The following is a 22,965-nucleotide window of genomic DNA, read 5'->3' as shown; positions in this document are numbered from 1 at the left end:
TGCTACTTTGTACAGTTACCATTTAGCCAGATTTTTCACTACATTGTCTGTAGTAGTTTTTAGATTAGAACTGAATTCACATAAGCCAAATCTTTTGGAAAATCAAGTAGTAAAATATGAAGAGGCATAAATCCTCTTGTGTGTCCCTTTTTTTTTGTCTTAGGCATGGTTTGATAACAGTTTTCTCAAGGTTGTAAATAAATTATTTTAATACAATATGTATTTCATCTTTTGAACGACCAACATTTATGATACTACTACTAATAAAAAAGTAATGAAAGTGTAAGGAAAACAAATAAAAAAAATGTTTTCCCCTCTTTCCTGCTGTCTCTTCTGCAGGCACAGATTTTGGAGTTTGGCTTAGCAGTGCATGAGAAGTTCGTGCCCCAGGACATGAGGCCTTTGCACAAAAAGCTGGTGGATCAGTTCTTTGTGATGAAGTCCAGTTTGGGAATACAGGTACATGAGCAGGTGCACAGATGAACCAGGAGACAGTCTAGTTGCGTTAATGGTTTTTAATTTTCCTAAGCAACATATAGTGACATCTTTTGGTTGTTTGTGCACATTACATCTTGTAGTATGACAAAGCAGAGGTAAAGTTCATAAACTTTCAATGCAGTGCAGAGAAAAATATTCATGTTTTACTAAAGGGAAGGTATCATCAACAAAAAGTTATTTTTTTTTTTTTGCTAATGATGAGGCTGATCTAAAACACAGCTGTAACTATTCAAATGAATATCTGTGTGTCACAAAATACTTAGTGATGTTATGTTCATTGTAACCAGTCTTTTCACACCTTGCAGGAATTTTCTGCATGTGTGCAAGCTAGCCCTATCCATTTCCCAAATGGAAGCCCTCGTGTATGCCGAAATTCAATACCTGTTTCTATGAGTCCAGATGGTGCCCGGGTAATACCACGACGCAGGCAAGTTAAATTAATAAAAGCTGGTAATGTTGTTCCTCATGGAAGATGACCCATAGCATATTTTGTGTGCACACTTGGAAGTGTGTGCACACATGGAAGATGACCCCTAGAATGTTTTGTGTGCACACTTCCTTCCTCTAAGGTCAGCCCGAAGTATCTTCAGGCATGAATCTTCAGGCTTCTCACTTTCTCTCTTCTCCCTCACCAATAAATTCAAATTAAATTGTAGAGGTTAATGTCATGTGCTGTTTTCACATGAAAAATGATGATTGGCAACTGCAGTTAACCATTTTGTATTTCATTATTTTCATAATAGTCCTTTGAGTTACCCAGCTGTCAATCGGTATTCATCCTCATCACTGTCATCCCAAGCTTCTGCTGAAGTCAGCAATATCACTGGGCAATCAGAAAGCTCCGATGAAGTTTTTAACATGCAGGTACAAATTATTGTCATTCTTCAAACCATTTTTTTCTTGTGCAGTTACTTATTAAATTAGTGTTTCTATTATTCCATTCAGAAATCTAAAAGTCATTGCTGATACATTTTTAAAACAAATATTTAAACGGGCTGTTAACCTCCTTAAATTACAAAGGACAATTTTTATGTAAATGTTTCTTCCAAACTTGGAGTATGAATTTTTGACCACATTAGTAAGAATCAATTCACTTTGCAAAATTATCTGACCTTATTTAGACATTTCTGTCCAGTAGTCACAGTGACGTAATTATTTTAACATATTAATTGTATTTCTATTTATTCAATATTGTACTAAATCTTTTTGTGTAGTTACGTTAATGTTCTTTATACTGTTTTGTTGAAAAGCTTCTATAGCAAGTTACTAGTTCTTTATTTTTGGAAAAAAGTTTTAGTGAAATGTATTATAAACTTTTGCTTTCCAAAGTAGTAAGTATGCAGTGATAACACCATCTCTTCTGTGCACAGCCTAGTCCATCTACCTCAAGCCTGAGTTCTACTCATTCTGCTTCACCTAATGTGACCAGTTCTGCTCCATCCAGTGCCAGAGGTCAGTGCTCATCGCCTGTGGTAAACTGAATTAAATGATTCTTGATATGTTGCACAGCTGAATCCTTAAATAACTTTTTGCACAATGTCACCAGACATTGAATTTGGCCTTTTTTTTTTTGAGGAATGAGAATTATTGGTAGCAGAGGATTTCTTTGTCATGAATAGCCTTAGAGAACTGAAATGCCTGAATATCAGTGTATGTATTTAATCCCATTACACGTTTATATTGTAGCCTCTCCTCTGTTGTCTGACAAACATAAGCATTCCCGAGATAACTCTTGCCTGTCCCCGAGAGAGAGGCCCTGCAGTGCCATCTACCCTACTCCTTCAGAAACCTCACAGGTAGGAAACTTTCTGGGAGGCCCCCAAAAGTTAAGATGACATTAAAGGCACTTGAACTTTGAGCAGATTTTGTCCGCTCACTGCTATGTTACATATATATTTTAATAAATAACAGCTTAGCACACATGAAAGAGGGGTGAATAGAATGCACTGTACTTGATCACATTTCTGCTTCCTTTTATGGGTTTAGATCTGGTTTTGATATTTACTCACTGGAGTGAGAGGTGGAAAGACTTACCAGATCATGTAACATGCTTGTCTAAAACAGCAATATTTGTTCAATCTAGAGAAGATCTAAAATGGAAAAACTAGCAGTTATCCTAGCGGTTATCCATGTTGACCTCCTCTTAATCTCTTTGAAATAGCTAATCCATCACAGTGCTAAGCCACTGTGAGATAATAACCCGGTCCATGTGGCAATTCGTATTTTCAGTGGAGTTTCAGAAAATATGTTATGTCACTCCAGAGGAAAGAATGAGTTGAGTTCTTACCTTAAAATTATTGCTACGTAGGTCTGTATACAATCCGTATCTTTCGAATTATCTGAAATGCAAAATGGGCTTGGTGAGCTAGCCAATTTTGAATCCTTATTTCATCTTTTCTTCTGATTGGACCTGCTTTTCTAAAGCACTTTCCTTTAATATAGTCACTATTTCAGTCCACACCATTACACTATGCACATCTTGCTGAAGATGAGAAAGAGGACAAGTCTATAGTGGAAGTCCCTCTTTTCAACAGTAATTCTCATTTCCACCGGAAGTTTTGCGTCTGATAAAATATGAAGTGGTAGCTAAGGATCCTTTATTTTAGACATGGTTTGTTGGTTTCTCTTTAGTTGTTGCATTCTTGTCTCTTGCTCCTTGAGTTACTGATTTGTCTGAAGTTTTTCATCTTCTGGTTTAAGCCCTCATGCTACTACCTAAGGGCTTGAGAACTAGTATTGAAGCTTAGCCAGACTTAACAACAGTCCTCAGGGAGTACTTACTGATATATCTATTGGGCACTTTCTCACTGGTAGTGGAGCCAAACCAGTGTGCAGGAAAGACCAGGAGATGTTCTTTAAATAACGCGGTTTTACAGCTTGCCGCAAAGAAAAATTATCCCATTTTTGCTCCCAGACTGCAAACTCTTGCTTTGCCAAGTGGAATGTGACTTCTGTTCCCCACTCTACCCGAGATTCGATAAGGGAGGCTGAGGAGCTCGTAGGCCCAGTCCCCACTCACTCAGAGACTCGCCTGGCAGCAAAATCTCCCAATCTGTCTCTACCCTCAGTGTCCCAAGACAGGGTAAGTAGAAAACTAACTTGCTTATACAGTGAAGCATGTTTCAAAGATGAGAAGGTCTGACAGTTTCTTTTTGCGCTTTTAACTATAAATGAGGATATATCTTTCTGGGGAAAGGTGCAGTTTCTTCCTCCAGTGCTGTATTTCCTGAGTAGTGATCAGAAGGAAAATTCTGGTTCTCTACATTATGAAAAAATCCTCAGGACAACTGTAAGGAGATATCTTGGAGACAACCACAACTCTCATTAGAATTTAGATGCTCTCCTTGTACTTTCTATTTTTATTCTAACACAAGTTAACTTTTACAGTTTGTGTTGGAGCTTCACACTACATTAATGAGGAAAGGACTACCCATTTATGAATATCTTTGTTATGGCTTAACAAATGCAATTTTCACAATATTTTTTCAACCTGGAAGCATGAGATGTACAGGCAAATTCCTGCTCTTCAAGTCCAAATCCAGTCCTTTCAGGCTGTAGCAACCTCTTTTAAGGAAGTTTGATGGATTGAGTAGAACTGGACCACAGCAGTACTGCATCTGATCCTTCATTGAAACTGCTGCTCAAGGTTCTCTATGTATAGCTACATTCTGTCAGCATCCGTTTCTGATTGCTTTGTGATCTCTGACTGAGCAATTGTATGATGTCTCTCTAGCTTCTTCCATGCTCTGAGGGTGAATGTCTATTGTCATTGACTGGTTCCTTAGTTTTTGTGCTATTCTTCTTCCAACTAGAGCTTTTTGGCTTTCACATTTTTGGTTCTTTTGCATCTCATTAAACATCCTGTGATTGCTCTTGTTCTTCCATATGGTTTTATATTCCATTGTTTCAGCATGTCTTCATTTCTCTGTAACTCATGCAGCTTTTGCCACTTTTAGCTCCCCCAATTTCAGTTGCTTTTTCAGCTTCTGCTCTTTACCTTCGCAACAGAAGACAGACCTCAGCAGTAGCGCTACACTTGCCCACCAAATCCTAAAATACTGCAAACTTGCTACATAGTGAATATTTGATCCACACTAGGCAGGAACATCTGATCGCATTTTCTATCACATTAGAATACACACATAGTTACACCTCCTCAGTGTAATGGTAACTCCAGGAAAAAAGAAAATGCCTGATCCTGTGTGAAGAGCACAGCACAGATGGGCAAACCTAGTCTATGTCAAAGTCTACCAATACATTCACTTACAAGATGCTTTAAATCAAGTCAAATAGGGCATGGATTCTGTGATTCTGTATTTATTCTTCACTCTGAAACCTGGTGCTGCAAAAGATCTACGATGATTGCTCTGGAGATGGGTTTGCCATTGTGTGGAACCACAGTGTAGTGTCTCAGCAGCTTGGCATGGGGCCTTCATGAACACTGAGAGGAGGTGTGAGAATAGGGTTTGATAGGTTTGGATTTCACTGATCTTCCCTTAATAAAATGAAAAAAAGAAAAAAAAAAAAAAGTAAAGTTGGAATTAACTGCATATTATTTACTCCTGTTGTCAGGATAAACTAGTAACCCACTGATTGTTTGAATGTTGCCAAAAGAAATAATTAGTGGGATTTTAAAGTAATTTTGTAAATGTTCTGTGACACTTTTAAGTTAATATTCAGAAAAGGAAAGGAAAAACATACCTTGTGGATCAGGTCTTATCTACAAGAGAAGCAAGAATGATACTACTAAAAAGTTAGGGTAGGAAATAACACATTATGATCTTCAAAGGTAGCACCCATAATTTAAATATCTTCAAACACTACACCTTGGCCAGATGCTGATTCTGCAATGAAGTTATTGCAAATCTATCCATGCACATGTTTAGCACTTCATCAAGTTAACGCACTCAGATATCACTTGAGGAATGAGCCTAGTTTCGTCTTGGAGGGAGCAGGAAACTGACAGAGTTCAGTATATGATAATCTTCCCACTGAGTGTGTACAATTTTCAGACAACTAGTCTGTTCGTATACATGTGTTTTTATTAAGCTATTTATGTTCCTAGGTGGTGTTTGTCACTCTACTTCCAAGTAGACGTGTGTGGTAGGGATAACAACAAAAATATATTTGTTTTCTCAAAGGCTACTCAAATACATCTGCAGTTATACATAAACTGTGCTGTTCTCAATTTACAGAGAATGCTGTTTAATCATGTTGGAGATGGTGCTTTGCCACGAAGTGATTCCAATCTGCCTGGCCCTGACAAAGGTGAGTGGAAATCATAGAATCATTAAGGTTGGAAAAAACCTCTAAGATCATCTGGCCTGACCATCCCTCTACCACAAATATCACCCTCCCAGTCTTGGAATCCATGAAAATTCATGTCATGTTCTTGTAGAATGCCAACTGTTGAGCACATAATGTCATCTCCAAGCCTCAAAGCACTAACTAAAGCACGCTAATGTTGTCAAGTTTCAAAGCACTGCCGAAAAGAGGAGTAAATGGTGCCTGTTCGAACTGAGTGAACTCAGAAGGGCCCATGAGTTTAAAGGAAAGGGTGGTGCAGATTGTGTGAGATCTGTCCTTTCACCTGCTTTGTTAGAGTAGTGTAGGGAGTTGAACCCTGCCGAATATGGACTTCTGGAGACTAGGGCAAAGGGAAGCTAAAGTTCCATGGGCAGGATCATGAAGTCTGGTACCTGCAAGTTCCCTTTATCAAACATGTCTCTGTGATTTTGGTTACGCTTTGGAAGGGAAAAGATCAATTTTTGTTTGTTTGTTTGTTTTTTCCTAATCAAAGTAAATATGAAAGAAACCTATGAATTTCAATAAACAATATTGCCTTCTATAATTTTTCACATGGGGAAATTCAATATTATTGGCACAGTTGTTTTGCCAAGATTTTGTTATGTGCTCTTTATGCATTTTGTGCTCCATAATTTCATTGTGCTACCCTTTGTTGCACAATGAATAAAGGCTACAATAAAATAGATGTATTAAAAGCTAACATTTCAAGAGCATACTGTAAACAAGAACTGATGGAGAATCAGATTTTCATCAGTAAGAGTTGATTTTTATAAATATTCGTGTGTCCAAGTTTTGGTGTAAAATGAAGAGTGGAATTTTTCATAGGAGTGAAAGACATGAAATAACATGAAAATGTCAAAACTTTTCCATTGGTCTATGCAGCCAAGTACATTACAAAATTGCTAAAATAAAGTATTCTCTCCAGGAGACTTTTTAGCAGTCCAAAGAATTGACTACTAGGGTAACTTAAAAGGAAAAAAATTGGCTTCTCAAGAGATTCAGGCATTTGAAGTACCCAGGCCTGGTGCCAAGTCATTTTTAGGATGAGGGCAAAACCATGCTGCTAGGTGACAGCCTACCATAAAAAGCAAACAGTGAATTGCATACTCTGGCAATAAAAAGGCAAAATGATCCTCTAGAAAACAGACAGATTATTCTGTGCGCTATTCTCAGGGTCAACTGATGTACAATTATGCTGTAACAATATTGTTACAGATATGGTACAAATAATATATATATTTTATATATATATATATAATGTTTTTTTGTGTTAAATCTGGTATAGGCCAGTATAGCATAATTCCAGTCCGTCTGAAAGCCCTCGTTGCTTCTACAATAGCAATAATTGCTAACATGAATTAGCATTCAGCAGCAGCACTTTGCTTTCCACACCATCTTATTAAATGAGCATGAAGTTCTTCCATGTGGTTCCTCACACGTGTGACACTAGCAGACAAGAAGGAAACTGTCATGCAAGGCATAAGCTCGTGTTACTTCCTGAAAAACTTTTAACTTGGTGGAAGAGGTTTGAGGTTTTAAAGCTGTCAGGTATTCTTCACCTCTGTTAGTTTGTTTGTTTGTCTCATTTTTTGTTTGTTTGTTTTCTTTGGAAGCAGCTTGTTCACCGTTTATAGGATGTGTAAGAAAAATTGCAAATTTTTCGTTCATTTGTGTCCTGTGCATGTTAAATGCCCTTTGTGTCTGTCTTATTCCTTCCAATAGCAGTGGCTCTATGATAACAAGAAATAATCCAGTTCCATTATTAAGCTGTTCCAAACTTTATGGGGATCATTCAGTTAGAGACATGGAATTTGGTAAAAGTAACACAGATAATACAACGGCCAATTTTATACATGTCCAGGTGATAGTCAATTTGCAGGCCCCTGGACCACAGATACAGACAGTGTGTATATATTGTGTTAATCCATAATATTTTAATTTGATTTTGTTCAAACACTTTTACATTTCTTCCCCTCTTCACTCCCTCCATTTTGTGCCCTTCTTTCCATCTTTGACTTCTGAGTTCGTAGCCTATGAAGGCAACAAAAGACAATTAGCACTGAAAGCTTTCTGAGGGATCTTGATTGGAATTTGGTGAGTTCCTTTCTCTAGTCCCTTCTGCATATAAAATGTGTTAATGGAAACAGTTTGTGAATAGGCTGTTCTCTTACACCTAGAAACCTTTAAATAGGAGTCTGGTGCAAAGATAAACTGATGATATTAACAGGCTTCAAAGTTCCCCTTTGTGGGAGACTTGCAGTACACCAGAGTGCTGTATCAGCTGCTGCTGTCATGGGTGGTCCAAACTGCTATACAATCTCAAACTGACCCAAGGGCCAGATGCGTATGTCAGGCAAAGCAGGAGACTGACAGGCTTTACTTAAGAGCCTTTCAAATGATGATGCAACCACGAGAGCTTTTCAGGCATCCTGTTACAGTTGTTTAACATTTTCACTCTGCATATTTGTACCCTCGCAGAGAAAGGCAAGTAAGAGAGCTTGAATGTGACAGCTAAAAGTGGTGCTGCCTGTGTCAGCTTTTGCATTCTCTTCCAGCTGTAAACACCACTCCCAGCAGTTGGAGCCTGGACAGTGGGAAAGAAGCCAGAAACACATCAGAGAGTGGAAAGCTTATATCTCCTCCTGTACCACCGAGACCTGCACAGACTGGTGAGTTAATGGACATCTCAGGCTAAGCTCCAGTTAAAAAATGATTTACTTGAGTGCTTAGATTCTTTCCGCTCTGACTAACATTTAACTTCTTGGGCACGTTAGTTTATTATTTGATTACTTACATAGAAGGCTGTAGAACTTCAAGTATTTTCATCTCATTAGGCTTCTTTGTAGCATTCTGTTTCCAGTACTCTGCCTCTTCATTTAATGACTGTGTAGTTTCAGACAGTTCATTCTGGTAACTAGGGAGGATGATCAAATTTAATCTTTTGATCTTATGATAATTAGAGGTTAGCAATCGGAAATGATCATTAAAGAAAAAGAATCTTACCACATGCACAGCAATCATGAAAGTACGTGAGTTCTGTTCCTATAACCAATTTGCCCTTCAAAAGACTAATTTCCATTTAAAGAAAAGACTTCTTAAGTGGTATTAGAAATATAATTGCTCTCAAGGGGGTGGAAACTTTTTGGAGTTTTAGCCTTATGCCTCAAAGTAAGTACATTTTATATGGTATTTTTTCTTACTTAAAAATACAGAACATAGTTCTTAAGAAAAAAAAAAAAAGGAGGATTGGAAAAGGAGAGAAGAAAATACTGACTTAATTTGAGTCCTGTATTATTTGGTAGGATGTAAACCAATTTAAAGTGGTATAAAATAAAAGATGGATGCAGAAATTTCTTGTACTTTATTGGTTATATGGCAAGATAATCCTGAAAAAAAAAATATAAACAGTATCTCTAAGACTATTTGCAACTATTGAGCAAATACATAGAGGGAACCAGAGATAATGTTTGTATGTAGAATGATCTCTTATCTATTTAAAAAGATTTCTTAATGAAAATTGTAAAGTTGTAATGCTAAGACTGCATTGAAATCTTTCTGTCTTTACAGCATCACCAGCAAGACACATAGCCACTGTTTCCCCTTCTCCTGCTGGCAGATCACCAATGAAGGTACTGTCTTTTTGCAAGTGAATTTCCTTTGTGGGACTGACTGTAGGTGTTGTGAGGTAGATCATATACATTAAATATGTTGTTTGGGATTACATCTTTAATTCATTATACTGAATTATATATATTTAGTTCATTATCATATGCCTATTCAAAATCCAAAAAGTAAGTAGTTATAACAACCATAGCAGGTCTGAAGATTTTCAAAACTGCAGGTAAGAAACATAATCTTCAGGCTCTGTAGTGTGTCAGTATCAGACTTCTCACTAACATGTGCAATCAAGCTCACCTGAGTCAGTGGACAAAATGGAGTGTGAGAAATAAATGTAAGAAGTGCCAGCTAGTCCAGAATGCTGTCTCCAGCAGTGGCAAAAGGAGATGCCAGTTAAGGAGACACTGTTGTGCAGCCCATTCCTCTTACTCCTCCAGCATCCAGAGCTGTTGCGTTAAGGGTGTTAATCTCTGATCCAGCAATTTTAACACCCAGTGCCTCTGCAGAGCTGTCCAGGGAGGCTGTGTGAGAAGTTGGAAGGAGTTTGAAACTTGTTGGTAGGAAACACTAGGCACAGCCTGTGAATAAGCATTGGATCTTCTGTGGAAGCTGGGCGCCCATAGCAACAGGGGCTAAACTGAGCAGGTTTCATTTCTGTTTCAAGATATTTGAAGATATTGGTACCCGTTTGTTGTGCAACAGCTTATTGGTTAGAAAGCCTGAGCAGGAAATCTGTCTCCCATGGCACCAGAGGACATGAACACACAGCCTGTGCACAGTTCATGAAAACCCCGCTGCTGACAGACTGCACATTAGTCTCAGGGATAAACTCTGCCAACCCATTGAAGCTGAGATAATTGTGCAGTTGGAATTACGGGGGTCAGCAACCTAGGAGAGCAAATCTGCGCATCTCCTGGGGGCAAGGGAGGCGGCACCCCAAAAACGCCTCCTTTCCCTTGAGGTCCCTAACCACAAGTCTGCAGACATTTTTCTGCCTACTGTCCCATGAGCCTGTTACTTCTCCGCTTGTGTTGCTGCAAAGTGGACCAGGTTCAACACAGAGTGATTTTGCTTGACGTCAAGTGCCCATAGTCCCATTGCCATGGTACACTTCTGCTGAAGTGAGTGCCGATGCCAGGTTTTGCACTAGCTGCTTACGAGGAAGCGCGTCAGAGCATTAGGGTGTTGTACAAAAGGCGAGCGACGGCCTGCATTCTTCAATTGAATCAGTACAGCTGGTTCTTAGGGGTATCTCAAGCTCATCCTAACCTTTTCTTCTAAAGGCCCAGACAGAATTTAAGCATTTTACAGCCAAACTCTGGAATGAATGCCACCTGGGAGGAGAGGAATGTTGGCCCAGAATACTTGTGAGAGTCGCTGGATCTCGCTTCAGGCATCCATGAGTTTCCAGACACTTTGAGTGTCTAGACTGTTACTCACCGCCGACAGGAGCAGTTTGCAGCGCTGTCAGGAGCTAAGTGCTTACCCCTGCTCAGCTCCTGAATTGAAGCAGGCAGGATTTACGCATATTTGCTCCTGTTCTGAGTGACAAAAGCAAAGCTTCTAAATCTTATCTATAGTCACTTAATCCAAGTGTCAAGTGCTCTTGGAACTTGAACCTATTGCATCACTTATTTGAAAAGTTTGACCCTGGATGTTTGTGTGGATAGCAGTGCAGCTGCAGCTTCCTTACATACAGGGGGACAGAATCTGAAGCAAGTATTTAATAAGCAGCATCCCCACAACATGTGAAATGTTTTCAACATGTACTGAGGTTATAAGAAAACTTGCTCTGTTTTTCTGTAGCTCGAATGGCTCAATCTTTAGCTTTTGTTCCATCTATTATGTTCTGCCAGAGAAGGCTGTCTTAGTCCAAAACCCACTGATGCAAATGAATATTTTTCCATTGCTTTCAGGGCGCTGCGGATCCAGTCCTAATAACTGAGATTATCTCAACAGAATAAAGTCAGTGCAGCCAGCTCGTACCTTTCTGCCCCTTTTCACTCCCTCCCCTCCTCACCCCTGTTGCATGGCTCACACTTCTCTCACCTAAAGCTGAGCAGCTGGGTGCCAGGCAGTCTAATAAGAACCGGGGTCAGAAATGTGTCTTTGACATGATTTCTCCAGTTCTTTGTTAGTCTGTGCTAGAGATCATTAAATCTAGGTTGTCTCAGGCTGCTCTCGTCAAAATCAGACATGTCGCAAAGCCTTTTCAACTTGTGATGTGTGCTCTAGCATCTGACAGCGTTAGCTGAACTTGCTTTGCTAGGAGAGGACTCCACAGTGTCAGATAGGGCTTTCCTGCCCCTGCCTCTGCTCCTTGTCGGTGCTATCGTTGGGCCCTCACTTTCCCCACAGACCCGCAGGGCTGCTGGTGTAGCACCTGCGACCTTTGCCCTCCCCCGGACCCTTGTCCCCAGGGCTGTGGTGGTGTTTGGGGTCGTGCAGAGCGGCACGGTGCGTCTGAAAAACACCCGGGAGAGGGGACGGAGGAAATGCAGTGCAAACGCCACGGCCTAAATGTGCTGTTCGTTGCATGACTTAACTAAAAGTTGTGAGAACAGCTTTGGAAAATGGATGTTGAAGAGATCGAAGCATCGGCTCTGAATGCGATGCAAGTCCTGTGTTTTGGCGTTAGGGGGCAGGACACCACTAGGCAGACGCGATGTGTGGGTATGTATTGCACTTACAGAGCTGAGAAACTCGAGTTCGTTTTAAAGGCTTCCAGATTTTTCCAGAGTGTGATGATAATCAGATAACATTTAAATACAGTTTTGCTTCTACTTAAATTAATTACTGGCATGAGCACTGCTTAGGGTGTACTTGGGCACTTTTGAAACGAGCTCGTTATTGGTTTCTCACTGGTTCCTAATTAAAACCGAGACACAGCGCTTTACATCTATCAAACCACGGAACCTGTGCAAATGCCTCTTTGTTTTCAGGCTGGGGGCTGAAATCTCTCCCTGCTTTACCGCGGGTAAATTCTTCTTATTCCCTTTCGTTTGAGCAGGGGTCCGTGCAGTCATTCACGCCGTCTCCAGTGGAGTATCACTCCTCGGGGCTCATATCCAATTCCCCGGTGCTGTCGGGGAGCTACAGCAGCGGCATCTCTTCGCTCAGCCGATGTAGCACGTCGGAGACATCGGGCTTCGAAAGCCAAGGCAGCGAACAAGCAGTGACTGTCCCGAGCTACAGCGTTTCGGAGGAGCCTGTGAGAAAAGAAAGCAAAACCCCGCCACCTTACAGCGTGTACGAGCGGACTTTGAAACGCCCCGTTCCTCTACCTCACAGCCTCTCCATCCCACCCGCCACAGACCCACCGGCGCTGCCACCCAAGCCGCAACTGGTGCGGCCGAACAACCTGGAGAACAGCAGCAGGAGGACTGAGCAGGTTCCCCGGCCCAGGCCTCTGCCGCGAAAAGTGTCTCAGTTATGAGAAGCCACTTTTTTTGTATTTAATCGCAACCAATCCGTGACCGTTTAGGAAATGGTATTTTTTAAAAAATGGTAAAATGCGTTTAGTTAGGCACTTTAATGTTTTGCCCACTTTTTCTTTTCAATAATTTTTAAATGCTTGTTAATATTATGTTGCACATTTTTAAATGAAATTACTAACTTAGGTTGCCAGATATTGCAGGAAGCATGAATGAGAGGCTTTTTTTTTTTCTTTACTTTCATGGTGGTGAATACTGATAAATGCTTTTATTTGTACTTTGTTTTTATTTAAAAAATTGAATCTAAAACCCTACAATTCTCATCTGAGCTAGCTGAATGCTTCTTACAAAACACGGAATATACTGACTGGACCTTTACTACTAGAAATAAATGCACGCTTTCTAACCAAGTGTAGTCTGTAGACTAGGATGTTTCCGCAAGTAGGCTGGAAGTTGTTTCTCTTATCTATTGAGCAGGTTGGTCATTTCAAATGTCTGTGGAAAAACTGAGATATGATGCAAGTTATACTGCAGAGAACTGAGCAAGAACGTGGTTTGGAATTTTTGAAGCAAATACTTGGTTCATGTTATTTCTGAGATTGGGAAATACCTGCATTTCGTTCAGTGGAGAGCACCTTAATGGTGAATCTTGATAACATTTCTGTGCCACGATTGTATTGCTGTACCCAGTGCATCCTTTTCTTTTTGAGGTGCAATTTACCTTTATTGTTCCAGTTACTGGTTTTGTTTTGATTTGTTTTTAAAAACTAGCAGTTTGCCAGTGAAGGTTCTCTGCTGTTTTTTAAGAGTTCATCCCAAAATGTGGTCTATGTGTTACTTGGGTACAAACAAACACGTTCATTTTATTCGTGTACAAGAATTGGCGCTGGCTAGCACCAGGGCAATCCACTAAATGAACTAAATTGAGAAAACACAAATTACTGGGTATCTGTCAACAAATTTCAAAAGCGAGTTCAAAGGTCGTTAACAATTTGATAACAACCTACCAAGATTCTGAACAGCTCCTTGGGTGTGCACGTACCAGGTGGAGTCAGGTTTGGGGTTTGCTTTTTAGCTGGAGTTCGACACCATCGCCTATTGCAGGAGGATGGCGTTTGGCCTTACGTTGTGTTTTGATGACTGGCATCTAGAAAGCCAATGCCAAGTTGTAGGAATGTGGAGAGGAAAAAAAGAAAAAAAAAGAAAAAAAGAAAAAAAAAAGCACCTTCTGTATGTATTTTTTTGTATCCTCTTTCTTTTACTGACTATTTAACATATGCTTGGGAGCAGATGTATGAACTGCATTTTAAATCATGCTGTTAAAAATATTCTCCCTCTTTTGTTGGGAAACTCATGTCAATTTTAGCTGTGTCTGATTTGTTGATAGTTTAACTGGAAGAAAGTGACCACTTTTTATATTCTCTCGATTAAGCCTTCAGCAGTTACAAGCTGCTGATGGTGGTTATAGAGGTTTTCTATAATAAATGTTCAAGTATTTTTGTACATAATTGGTAAATTTTAATAAGGAGTGTACCATTATGTGAAAAAGAAGCGAACAGTTGTGTACGCAGTAAGATTGTTATAATTATGCCAAATACTTTATGTATGGAAAAAGAATATTTGTAAATATGTGCTTTTAACAATAATTCTGCCATATTGACTTTACAGTTTTGAATGTCAGAAAAAATTAATATATGTTAAAATATTTATGTTTTAGTGAAAGTATTCATAACTTGAAAAGGAACAAATGAATTTTAGCTTTGTATCTTGCTGATTTCAAAGTCTGAAATTCCTTGAGCTAGCTCTTGCTTCCAACTATAACATTTTTGTGTCTGTAACCACATCATAAAAGGTGTAGAAGGCTACATATTTATGCTGATATAAAGAGGTAATGCCTGAGATTTAAATAAGGTGTCACACGTAAGATAACAAAGCTGCTTTGTTTTTGTTTTTGTTTGTTCTTTTTGTTTTGTTTTGTTTTTTCTTTCCCCCTGTGTAGTTTAATAGATTTTGTTGGCTAGTGCTTGAGCACAGTATGAATCAGTGTTATTTGCTCCTGAAGCCATTTTTTTATTTCTGGCAGTGAGCAGAGTTGTTGAATTTATCATTTGTGTGTGTTACTGAAGTCAGCTTTGCAGCAAAACATTTCACGAGTTTCTGTTTACCTAGGCACTCGTCTTGGCTGCTGCATAATGGTAATATTGGAATAAAATGACTTGATTAATCTTTACAGTACAACTTGTTTTCTACGGAATGAGAGATTATAATTCAGTTTATCATGGAATTTAAGTTCTGACTCCTTGTCTTGCTAAATCCACATTCATTTGTATTAAATATCTCCCGATGGATCTAGTTTTCTCCCTACTTGGATCCTTAATTGCTTTGTGAGACAAGGTGGAGAGCATTGACCTGCTCTTCTGAACAAGTCAGGAACGTGAAATTCACTGTGAGAGTTCACTGTAAATTAACCTGCATGAGCGCTCTGTTTTTACAACCATGACATCGGGAATACTCTGAATGATAGCAGATGGTATAAAATTGACAGAGTACTCTAAAACTGAGCTGACAAATTTTCTGCTTAGCCGGTTTTGACAAATTGATTCTGTAGATCAGCTTTTCAACCTGATTTCCTATAAAAATGTAGTATGAAATTTTGTTATGTATGTTGCAATATCCAGAGCTTGAAACCCTAATGTAAATAAAGGTCTCGTTTGAATTTTATGCATCGCTCCTAAATGCAATTTGGTCGCTTTGGGGATGGTGGCGAGCAATTCAGCAGCTCGTAAAAGCAGACCCCCAGGAACAGGTTGCTGTTTCTTCTCAGTAGCTGGAGCATTAGCTAACATAGGCACAATGGTTGGGGTGATCGTGTATTCAAACACTGCCTTTGAGCTGCTGCTGTCTCTGGGATGCCACAGAAGCGGCTGCAGGCTCAGTCAGCTGGCTTGTAAACGGTGCCATCCAGCCCCGTCCTCCCGATGGGCTCCTGCTTGTAAGTGGGAGCGAGCTACTTGCCCTGAAGTCCCAAGGCAGATCACGGCCTGTGTCCCGAGCAGAGCACAAAGCTAAAGTTGGCTCTTGCTAATAAAGTTTTTAGGGTATTATGGATATGACCGAGTTCACCTGGAGCACAGCAGTTACATGTGGATCTCCATGTGAAGACTGTACCTGGCTGTCCTGCCCTGGCAGTCCTTTCTTACCTGCAAATTGTCCAAAGGAGTATGCAAACAGCCCCATGAGCCAGCTAAAAGCTACCTATCGGCAGGACAGGTCAATGCCTGAGGTGCAAATGGCAAAAAGCAGCGTGTCTGAGCGTAGCTGGGTGCAGCAAGGATTGCAGCAGCCTTGTGCCAGTAACCCAAGGGGCTGGCAGATGCTGCTGGTTGCTCCGGGGCCCTGCTGGTAGCTGGGTTTTACCCCAACACCCTGGTGGGCTGGGCAGGGCCTTACAGGTACCTGCTGAGGGGCAGAGCAGGGTGAAAGGGGGCTCGCCACTGGAGCCTGTGGGATCCTGAGCTTGAACAGTTCCCCATCAGATTCTGTAAGAGAAAGCCCTCTGTGTATGTAACCCGTCTTTTTCTCCTCTCTGTAGTTCTAATTCAGCTTTTGACAGGCGTCTCATACAGACGTCTGCAATTAGTTACTTTGAATAACATTACCAAAACCTCTCGCCATGAGATGGCAAAGATTTGCGAGCCTCAGGAACATGAAATGTTTTGAGCTGCCTACCTCACCTGTGCACCAAGCGTCGGGATGCTTGACTCTTCCTGGGAGGTCAAAGGAGGCTGCTGGTTGTTTTATTTTGTTTTGAAATGGGTTGTTTTATTTCATTTGTTTTTCAATTGGATTCTTCAGTAACGAGCTCGGTGTGCCTGCAATACCAGGCTGATGGCTTTGAAGACTGCATTGGACACGGCCAACGACACCAGCGCCCCAGGCATGACTGGGCAAATGCACCCAGGTTATGACTTGTGCTAAGGACACAGTCCATAGCACCTCCCTAATTCACTGATCCTGGGTTTCTGTTTGTTTCAGGAGTGGTGTGGTAGACAAAGAGAGGAGTAAACAGTTGAAAGGAAAAAAAAAAAAAAAGGCAAATGAAAACTAGGGAAAACCCACGATAGCTAGATAATTAATGCAAGAGTATCTTCACTCACCCAGGAAAAATGGGAGAGATGATAGAAATATTGGCTGGAGATGAAGTATCAAATCTATTTCCTTCAGCTGCTGTAGTATGATTTTATACCAGCTTAACTGCTGGTAGAGCTGTAGGGAGCAATAGGGATGCCGGGAGTCCTGACAAAATAGGTTTTTATTAGCCTTTGGGTTGTGGGTTGTTGGTTTCTGTTTTTTCCCCTTATACATTGGTTTAACAGAGGAGAGAAGCCAGAGGACAGAAAAGTTGCAAGGGAAAAGAGTTTTTAAAGCCCTGGTTTATTTTATTTTATAAAGTTATTTTTGCTAGACAGTTGTTTTCTTACCCCATTGTGCATAGCTGATAGCAGTGTGTTTCGCAACGAGCAGAGTATTTCTGGGAGCAAATCTGTGTCCAAATTTCATTGGAAATTGCTGCTCTGATAGCTCATAAGCTGCTGGAATTTCTGTAATATATTTACCTGCTTTACACCACTGATTTACTAGTGGCACTAGTTCCTCTTGTGTATTTCAATTTGTTCCATTTGTTTAGAAATTATTTTGCAGAGGGATTCTCTGCATTACATTCTTGTTTATTTGCGAGCGGCTGCTGTCGCTGCTGTTTTTCCTTGACCTCAATGACTTCCCTTGAAGTGCTTCCTCTTGCTTTTCAAAAGAAAGGCCATCAACAAGGAGCTGCTTCAGCCTTCGCTGCGAGCAACGCTTCAGAAGCACAAGGGGATGCAGCACAGGCACGTCTGCTCCTGGGGGAGGATCCCTGGGGCCTTCAGAACAGAAGCTTGGCAGGGCAGGTTGCCTGCGGGGCTCTGTGGTCACCAACGCAGTGATAGATCAAGGACAGAGCCTAAACGAACTTTCCACAACCAGGAGGAGTGCTGTAGGTAATGTCCTGCAGGGACTAAGCCTCACCCAAGTATGAAGCTCAGCCCCAGGATGCCCTGTAAATGGAAATCCTTTGCCTCATTTTCAGTTCCTCTTCTATTCACAGAAAAAAAAAAATGCCAGGTAGATGCACAACATTTTGAAAGAGTGTTGCTGAGCATGAGATAAGGGGAGACAAATCACTCTTGTTTAGGGAAATGCTCTGTCTACACTTTAGACTGCATGACTTGAGACCATTGCTCCAGGCCTTTGGGCTGGCAGCCGTTCAAGGGATGTACACTGCTGGGTGATTTGTCCTTATCCTCCAAATACACTCCGGTGGCACCAAAGTGAAGGTCTCAGCAGAGCCAGCCCCTCAAACTCTTTGAACTCCTGTGCCAGCCTCATTTTTGCCATCTGTTGCAAGAAGCAGCTTGCAGCAGGTGTGTTCTCCGGAGCAGTCTGCTGTGGCCTGACTACCGTGCTCCCTTCTGAGACATTCAGGTGACCTTTTACTGCTGCAGTAAGGCGCTGCTGCAGTAAGTCCAGCGATGTGATACAACGCTCCTTAAAATGATGCAAAGATTCATATCAACACGGTTAGAAATTGGCTTGTGTCCAGAGGAGTTGGGTGAAAGCAGCTGGTATGTAATGAACAGTTACACCTGAAGAAAACCAAAGCCTAACACTGACCGCAAGATACTTTACAATAATCTCAACTGTTTTTTTTTTTGTTTGTTTGTTTGTTTGGTTGGTTGGTTTTTTTTGGCTAGTGCACTAGGGGTTGAAGCAACAAATATTGCTATGCTTCGCTCTTCTCAGGCCATTAAGGGTAGCAAAGGAAGTTTGTGCACACTGGACAGAGACTTTTTATGTTGCCGAGGAGAGTTTTCGTGCTTCTGCAGTCCCCCTCCACGTTGTGTCTCGGAATTGAAGCACATCCTGCCAATACCCCTAAAGCTATAGCTCAGTGGAGTTTTTATAGCTGTAAAACCTGAGCTGCATGATGATAAGTGATAATAAACAAAGCAAGCCGTAACCTGCAACTTTGAACACGCAGGCAGGGTCTATCGGGGAGCAAGCAGGAAGAAAAAGAGAAAGAGAAGAGAGTTTTTCAGGTCATGAAGGTCTTTTCACTTCTGGAATATTTGCTGCTTTCTGAGAAGTGCTGGGCTTTTACCATATGTTTTAATGTTTTTTCCCCTCTGTGATATAATGCTGGGGGTGTTGTTTTCTCCATGTAGGTTTGATGTATCTGCAGAAGATAATTTTTCATTTGTTTGTTTGTTTTCCTCAGTTCAGTGCAGAGAAAGGGAAGGACAGAAGAAAAGAGGACAGAAAACAGTAGTGGTCAGTGATACGTGATCTCGTAGATCAGAGGTGGTTGTGTTCTCTGGCTGGCCCGTGATCCCAAACCTTCAAAGGGTAAATAAAGATCAGTTCTAAATTGTGAATTTGTTACTTGTTTGACTGTAAGATAAAAAAAACAGCTTCCCAATCTTGTAAGAGAGCCAGCAGCACTCCAGAGGAAGGGTTGTGGTTGTGCAGCAAGCCAAGCCCACAAGCACCTCCACATGCTGTGACCGCCCCCAAAAGTACCTGGAGAGGAAAGGACAGCCACGGGCAGGCCAGAGGTTCACACTTTGTTCCTCTAGAGACATATTTACTTTCTGCTTCTCTGCTCTCTTCCCTCCGTGCCCAAATGTGCCTGGCTGAAAGCACGAGAATAAATTCTGCTCAAAGTGTTGGGTAATCCCAAGCCAGAAAAGTACCACCACAGAAATATTTTCTCTCAGAGTGAATCCTGTGGCCTACCCAGGCTGGCTGTTCCTCAGCTGGTGGCCAGCATGGTCTAAGGCAGAGGCATTAGCAGCCAGATGGAGCCATCTGGGGCGGGGACAGTAGGGCTTCCACAGCTGGCTCGTGGCCCATGGCCGAAGCCTGCCTGGTTTGGGGGAGTCCCACCACCAGCCCCTCACTCACACTCCCGTGCCCAAGGCCAAAAACACGGTGAGCGCCACATCGCTGCGGGCCGTGGGCTCCTGCTGTGGCACATAAATGATACACTGCAGGGAGCTGCAGCACCGTAAAGGACACAGAACTGGCTAAAATACCACATTCTAAATCAAGCTAGCTATTTTTTGTGCTCCTTTGGTGTTATTGCTCCTTTGGTCTGGGAAATAATAACCCTATGCTTATTTAGCTTGAGGACTGAGAAACCTGGGAGGTGTTGCAAATTCTCTTATTGAGCCGTTTCTGGCGAGGTGCTATTTTACTGAAAGCATCACCAGCTCGCCTGGCAAGGGAAGGTGTCAGCAGTTGTGCTAGCTGAAAGCAGGCACAGCTGGAAGGCCGGTGCTTCAGCCCCGCTCTGGCTCATTAGTGAGGTTTGTGTCCCACACTGCGTGTGAAGAAAGCGACCGACCTGGGATGCTCCAAGCAGACACTAAAATGAGGGAGCAGTAACGACACAGATGGCAGGGTCAGCTTGTCAGCCACATTTATCTAATTGAAGACTTCCAATATATTGTCAGGTGACAATAAAAAAAAATCATCTGTTAGAAATTCCACCTGGTTGTAATTGATCATCGTTAATAAACCTGTGCCAGAGCAGGCTGCCAAAATCTCAGCCATGACCGTATAACTCAGGCTAATTAGCAAATGCTGACTGCTGAAATGAGTTGCTGTGGTCGGGTGAGTGAAGGAGCCAATGCCATGGTCGCTATTGACAGAAGGGAAAGCTGTTGTGAGGAGGTTTACTGGGCTGGCTAAACACTGGGCGAGTTTGCTAGTTTGTTCTTTCTCTGATGATTTGTGTATTGTGGAATACCGGGCTGTAATGATTTATTTTCTTAGAAATGTTTATTATACATAATGAATAAGTACCGCAGCTAGATTAATCTGAATTTGCTCTGGAAACCACAATTTTATCACTAATTGCTACCTTGGTCTCCAACAGAAAAGGCAATAGACAGCATCCGAAAATAAAAGAGGCTTGTTTTAGAGCATATTATGAGTCTATTGTTAACAGAATATTGACAAAATTAAAACAATAAATCAACTGTGTGTGGACTACCCTCATCATGGACCAATATGCTCCCTGACAAGCCCACTTTGCCTCTCTCCCCATCCAGATTGAGAGGGGTTGGTGTAAAAGGGGAGCACTGAAATGGGGGCAAGTGCTAGCAGTGAAGCAGGGGCCTGCAGGCAAGGCACTGTTGTGCCACGCTGTTCTTGTGCAACATATTTAGCAGCAGTACACATAAATTAATTAATAACACGGAACATTTTTAAATCTCCCTGGTAAACCCAATGAAAGCAGCACTTTGCAAAGGGCATTGCTGCAGCTGGACTTTTATCTGGAGCTGACAGATCGCTGTGCTTCCTCCTTGAGTCCTCTGCAGGCTAGATCAGTGCACCCGGTCTGGGAGTGGTGTCTTGACAAGGAGCAGGTGAGGGAAGAACAAGTGGCTTGCCTTACTGCCTTTGCCTGCATTTGAGTAAGTGCCCATTAAATGATGCTTCTGCATAGCATGGTGAGAATAGCTTGGTGCAAGCCAAAGGGCAGGCTCCCATCCCTGTGCCTGCTTTCCAGTGGGAAATCATGGCACAGCAGGGCCAGAAAGTAGCAGACAAACAAGAACAAATCAGAACAACTGGGAAAATGACTCCATGGGACGACTGGTCCTGGGTGATCAGGTCATTCTGTTTCACGCCTTGCTGTATGAGTAATCAGCACCTAGAGAAAAATGTTATAGGTAATATACAGATTTTGAGTTGTTCCAGGATTTTGAGTTCAAAAGGGCTATGTTTTTGCATAAATGTGCTGTGATGGGGCTTGCAGGACTATTTTCTGATTTTTCTAAATGTGTTTGGAATAAATAGCAGAAACTGGTGGTGGAGAATGAAGGTGTTAGAAGGATAAAAAGAATAAAATGACAAAGAATGGTTTATTACTATTTTAATAACCTCATAGCATTATTTAAGCAAAAACAATTTCCCAGCGCTTGTATTCTTGCTTTTGCTGTTGGTTTGTCTCTTAAGACTAAAGAATGTTTTACATTTAGTGTTTTATTCTTGTTTATGCATTACGCAACTGGGAATAACCACTCATTTCTTTGCATAATTGGAATTGTTTATGCAATTGGAACAAAAGTATTTAAACTTCAAAATTGGTTCTCTAAAATATTTTTGTTCTATGCAGATTGCAACCTGCATCATTTTCTTTAAGTTCCTTCCTGTAAGATCATTGCATCTAATAAGAGTATGAAAAATGTATATATAATCTGGTGCATGCTCAGGGTGAAAGTGGAAGCTCTTTAAACCATTTACAATCAAATAGTTCAGAGGCAATCATCTTGAATAGATTAGTCTTGAAATGCTCTCGATGTGGTGGAGAATTGAAGCAATAAAACTGCAATTACTATGCAGTTGTGTTTGATTTCTGTAATGTGTTTTGAAATCGTGATGCTACGCATTAGAACGTCAAAAACCCATTTTGATATACAGCATGCAATTAATAGAAAAACAAAATAAAACAATCCAAACTCTTTCTAAGCTGCCGGAAATAACTGATAGCAATATGGCTGCCTTTTTTCACTCCCCCCCCCCCCCCCCCCCCCCGAACACGACTTCTCAAATGTAAAACTTGAAGTACATTGAGAAGTCTAAAAGCAGAGCTAGTGTACTAAATCTTTGAGATTCAACAATTACCAACGAACTATAACACACAACATTACTGGGAAAACATCTTTTAAACAAACAAATGATTATCAGATAAATTTCTTGGAAACAGAAGTTGATACAAGATTACAATATCTTTCAGATTCTGTTCCACAGATTGCTGACTACTTTTTCACAATTTGCAGGAGCCAAACAACTACTGAAAACAGTTTTCCCTTTACTTCTTCTGTCCTAAATTCAGAGAACAGTTTCCCTTCCCATGCTGAACTCATGCCAAAACACATATGAAGGAATGATAAAGTCCACCCCAAATAAAACAAAACAAATAAAGCAAAAATTTCACCTCAAACCTGTATAATCTGATCTCTAAACAATGAGAGAAGATTTTTACAATTATTACTTTTAATTT

The 22,965-nt window shown here is 41.0% G+C and overlaps 2 protein-coding genes across 6 annotated transcripts in view; both read left to right on the top strand.

Moving 5' to 3' along the window:
- The window catches only part of DOCK4 (dedicator of cytokinesis 4), a 247,923-nt gene extending 232,345 nt beyond the window's left edge, over positions 1–15,578 (top strand). For 2 of the 5 annotated variants that reach the window (XM_068669481.1, XM_068669480.1), the window contains 10 exons: positions 340–459; positions 804–925; positions 1,242–1,362; positions 1,869–1,950; positions 2,185–2,294; positions 3,413–3,580; positions 5,694–5,766; positions 8,361–8,474; positions 9,373–9,434; positions 12,434–15,578. In XM_068669481.1, the coding sequence (XP_068525582.1) occupies positions 340–459; positions 804–925; positions 1,242–1,362; positions 1,869–1,950; positions 2,185–2,294; positions 3,413–3,580; positions 5,694–5,766; positions 8,361–8,474; positions 9,373–9,434; positions 12,434–12,859 (1,398 nt within the window). In that variant the 3' untranslated portion in view covers positions 12,860–15,578. Of the gene's footprint in view, positions 1–339; positions 460–803; positions 926–1,241; positions 1,363–1,868; positions 1,951–2,184; positions 2,295–3,412; positions 3,581–5,693; positions 5,767–8,360; positions 8,475–9,372; positions 9,435–11,339; positions 11,389–12,433 lie in introns of all 5 variants that reach the window. The other 3 variants (XM_068669484.1, XM_068669485.1, XM_068669483.1) reach the window with 3 other exon arrangements.
- A 5,719-nt stretch (positions 15,579–21,297) lies between these two features.
- IMMP2L (inner mitochondrial membrane peptidase subunit 2) overlaps positions 21,298–22,965 on the top strand; it is a 474,976-nt gene continuing 473,308 nt past the window's right edge. The window contains exon 1 of the mRNA XM_068669474.1: positions 21,298–21,373. The gene's annotated coding sequence lies outside the window, so the exon portion shown is untranslated. The remainder of the gene's footprint in view (positions 21,374–22,965) is intronic.

This window comes from Anas acuta, chromosome 1 (genome assembly GCF_963932015.1).
Source record: "Anas acuta chromosome 1, bAnaAcu1.1, whole genome shotgun sequence".
Taxonomy (NCBI): Eukaryota; Metazoa; Chordata; class Aves; order Anseriformes; family Anatidae; genus Anas; species Anas acuta.
The sequence above is the reverse complement of the archived record's forward strand: the minus strand, read 5'-3'. Positions and strand labels throughout refer to the sequence as shown.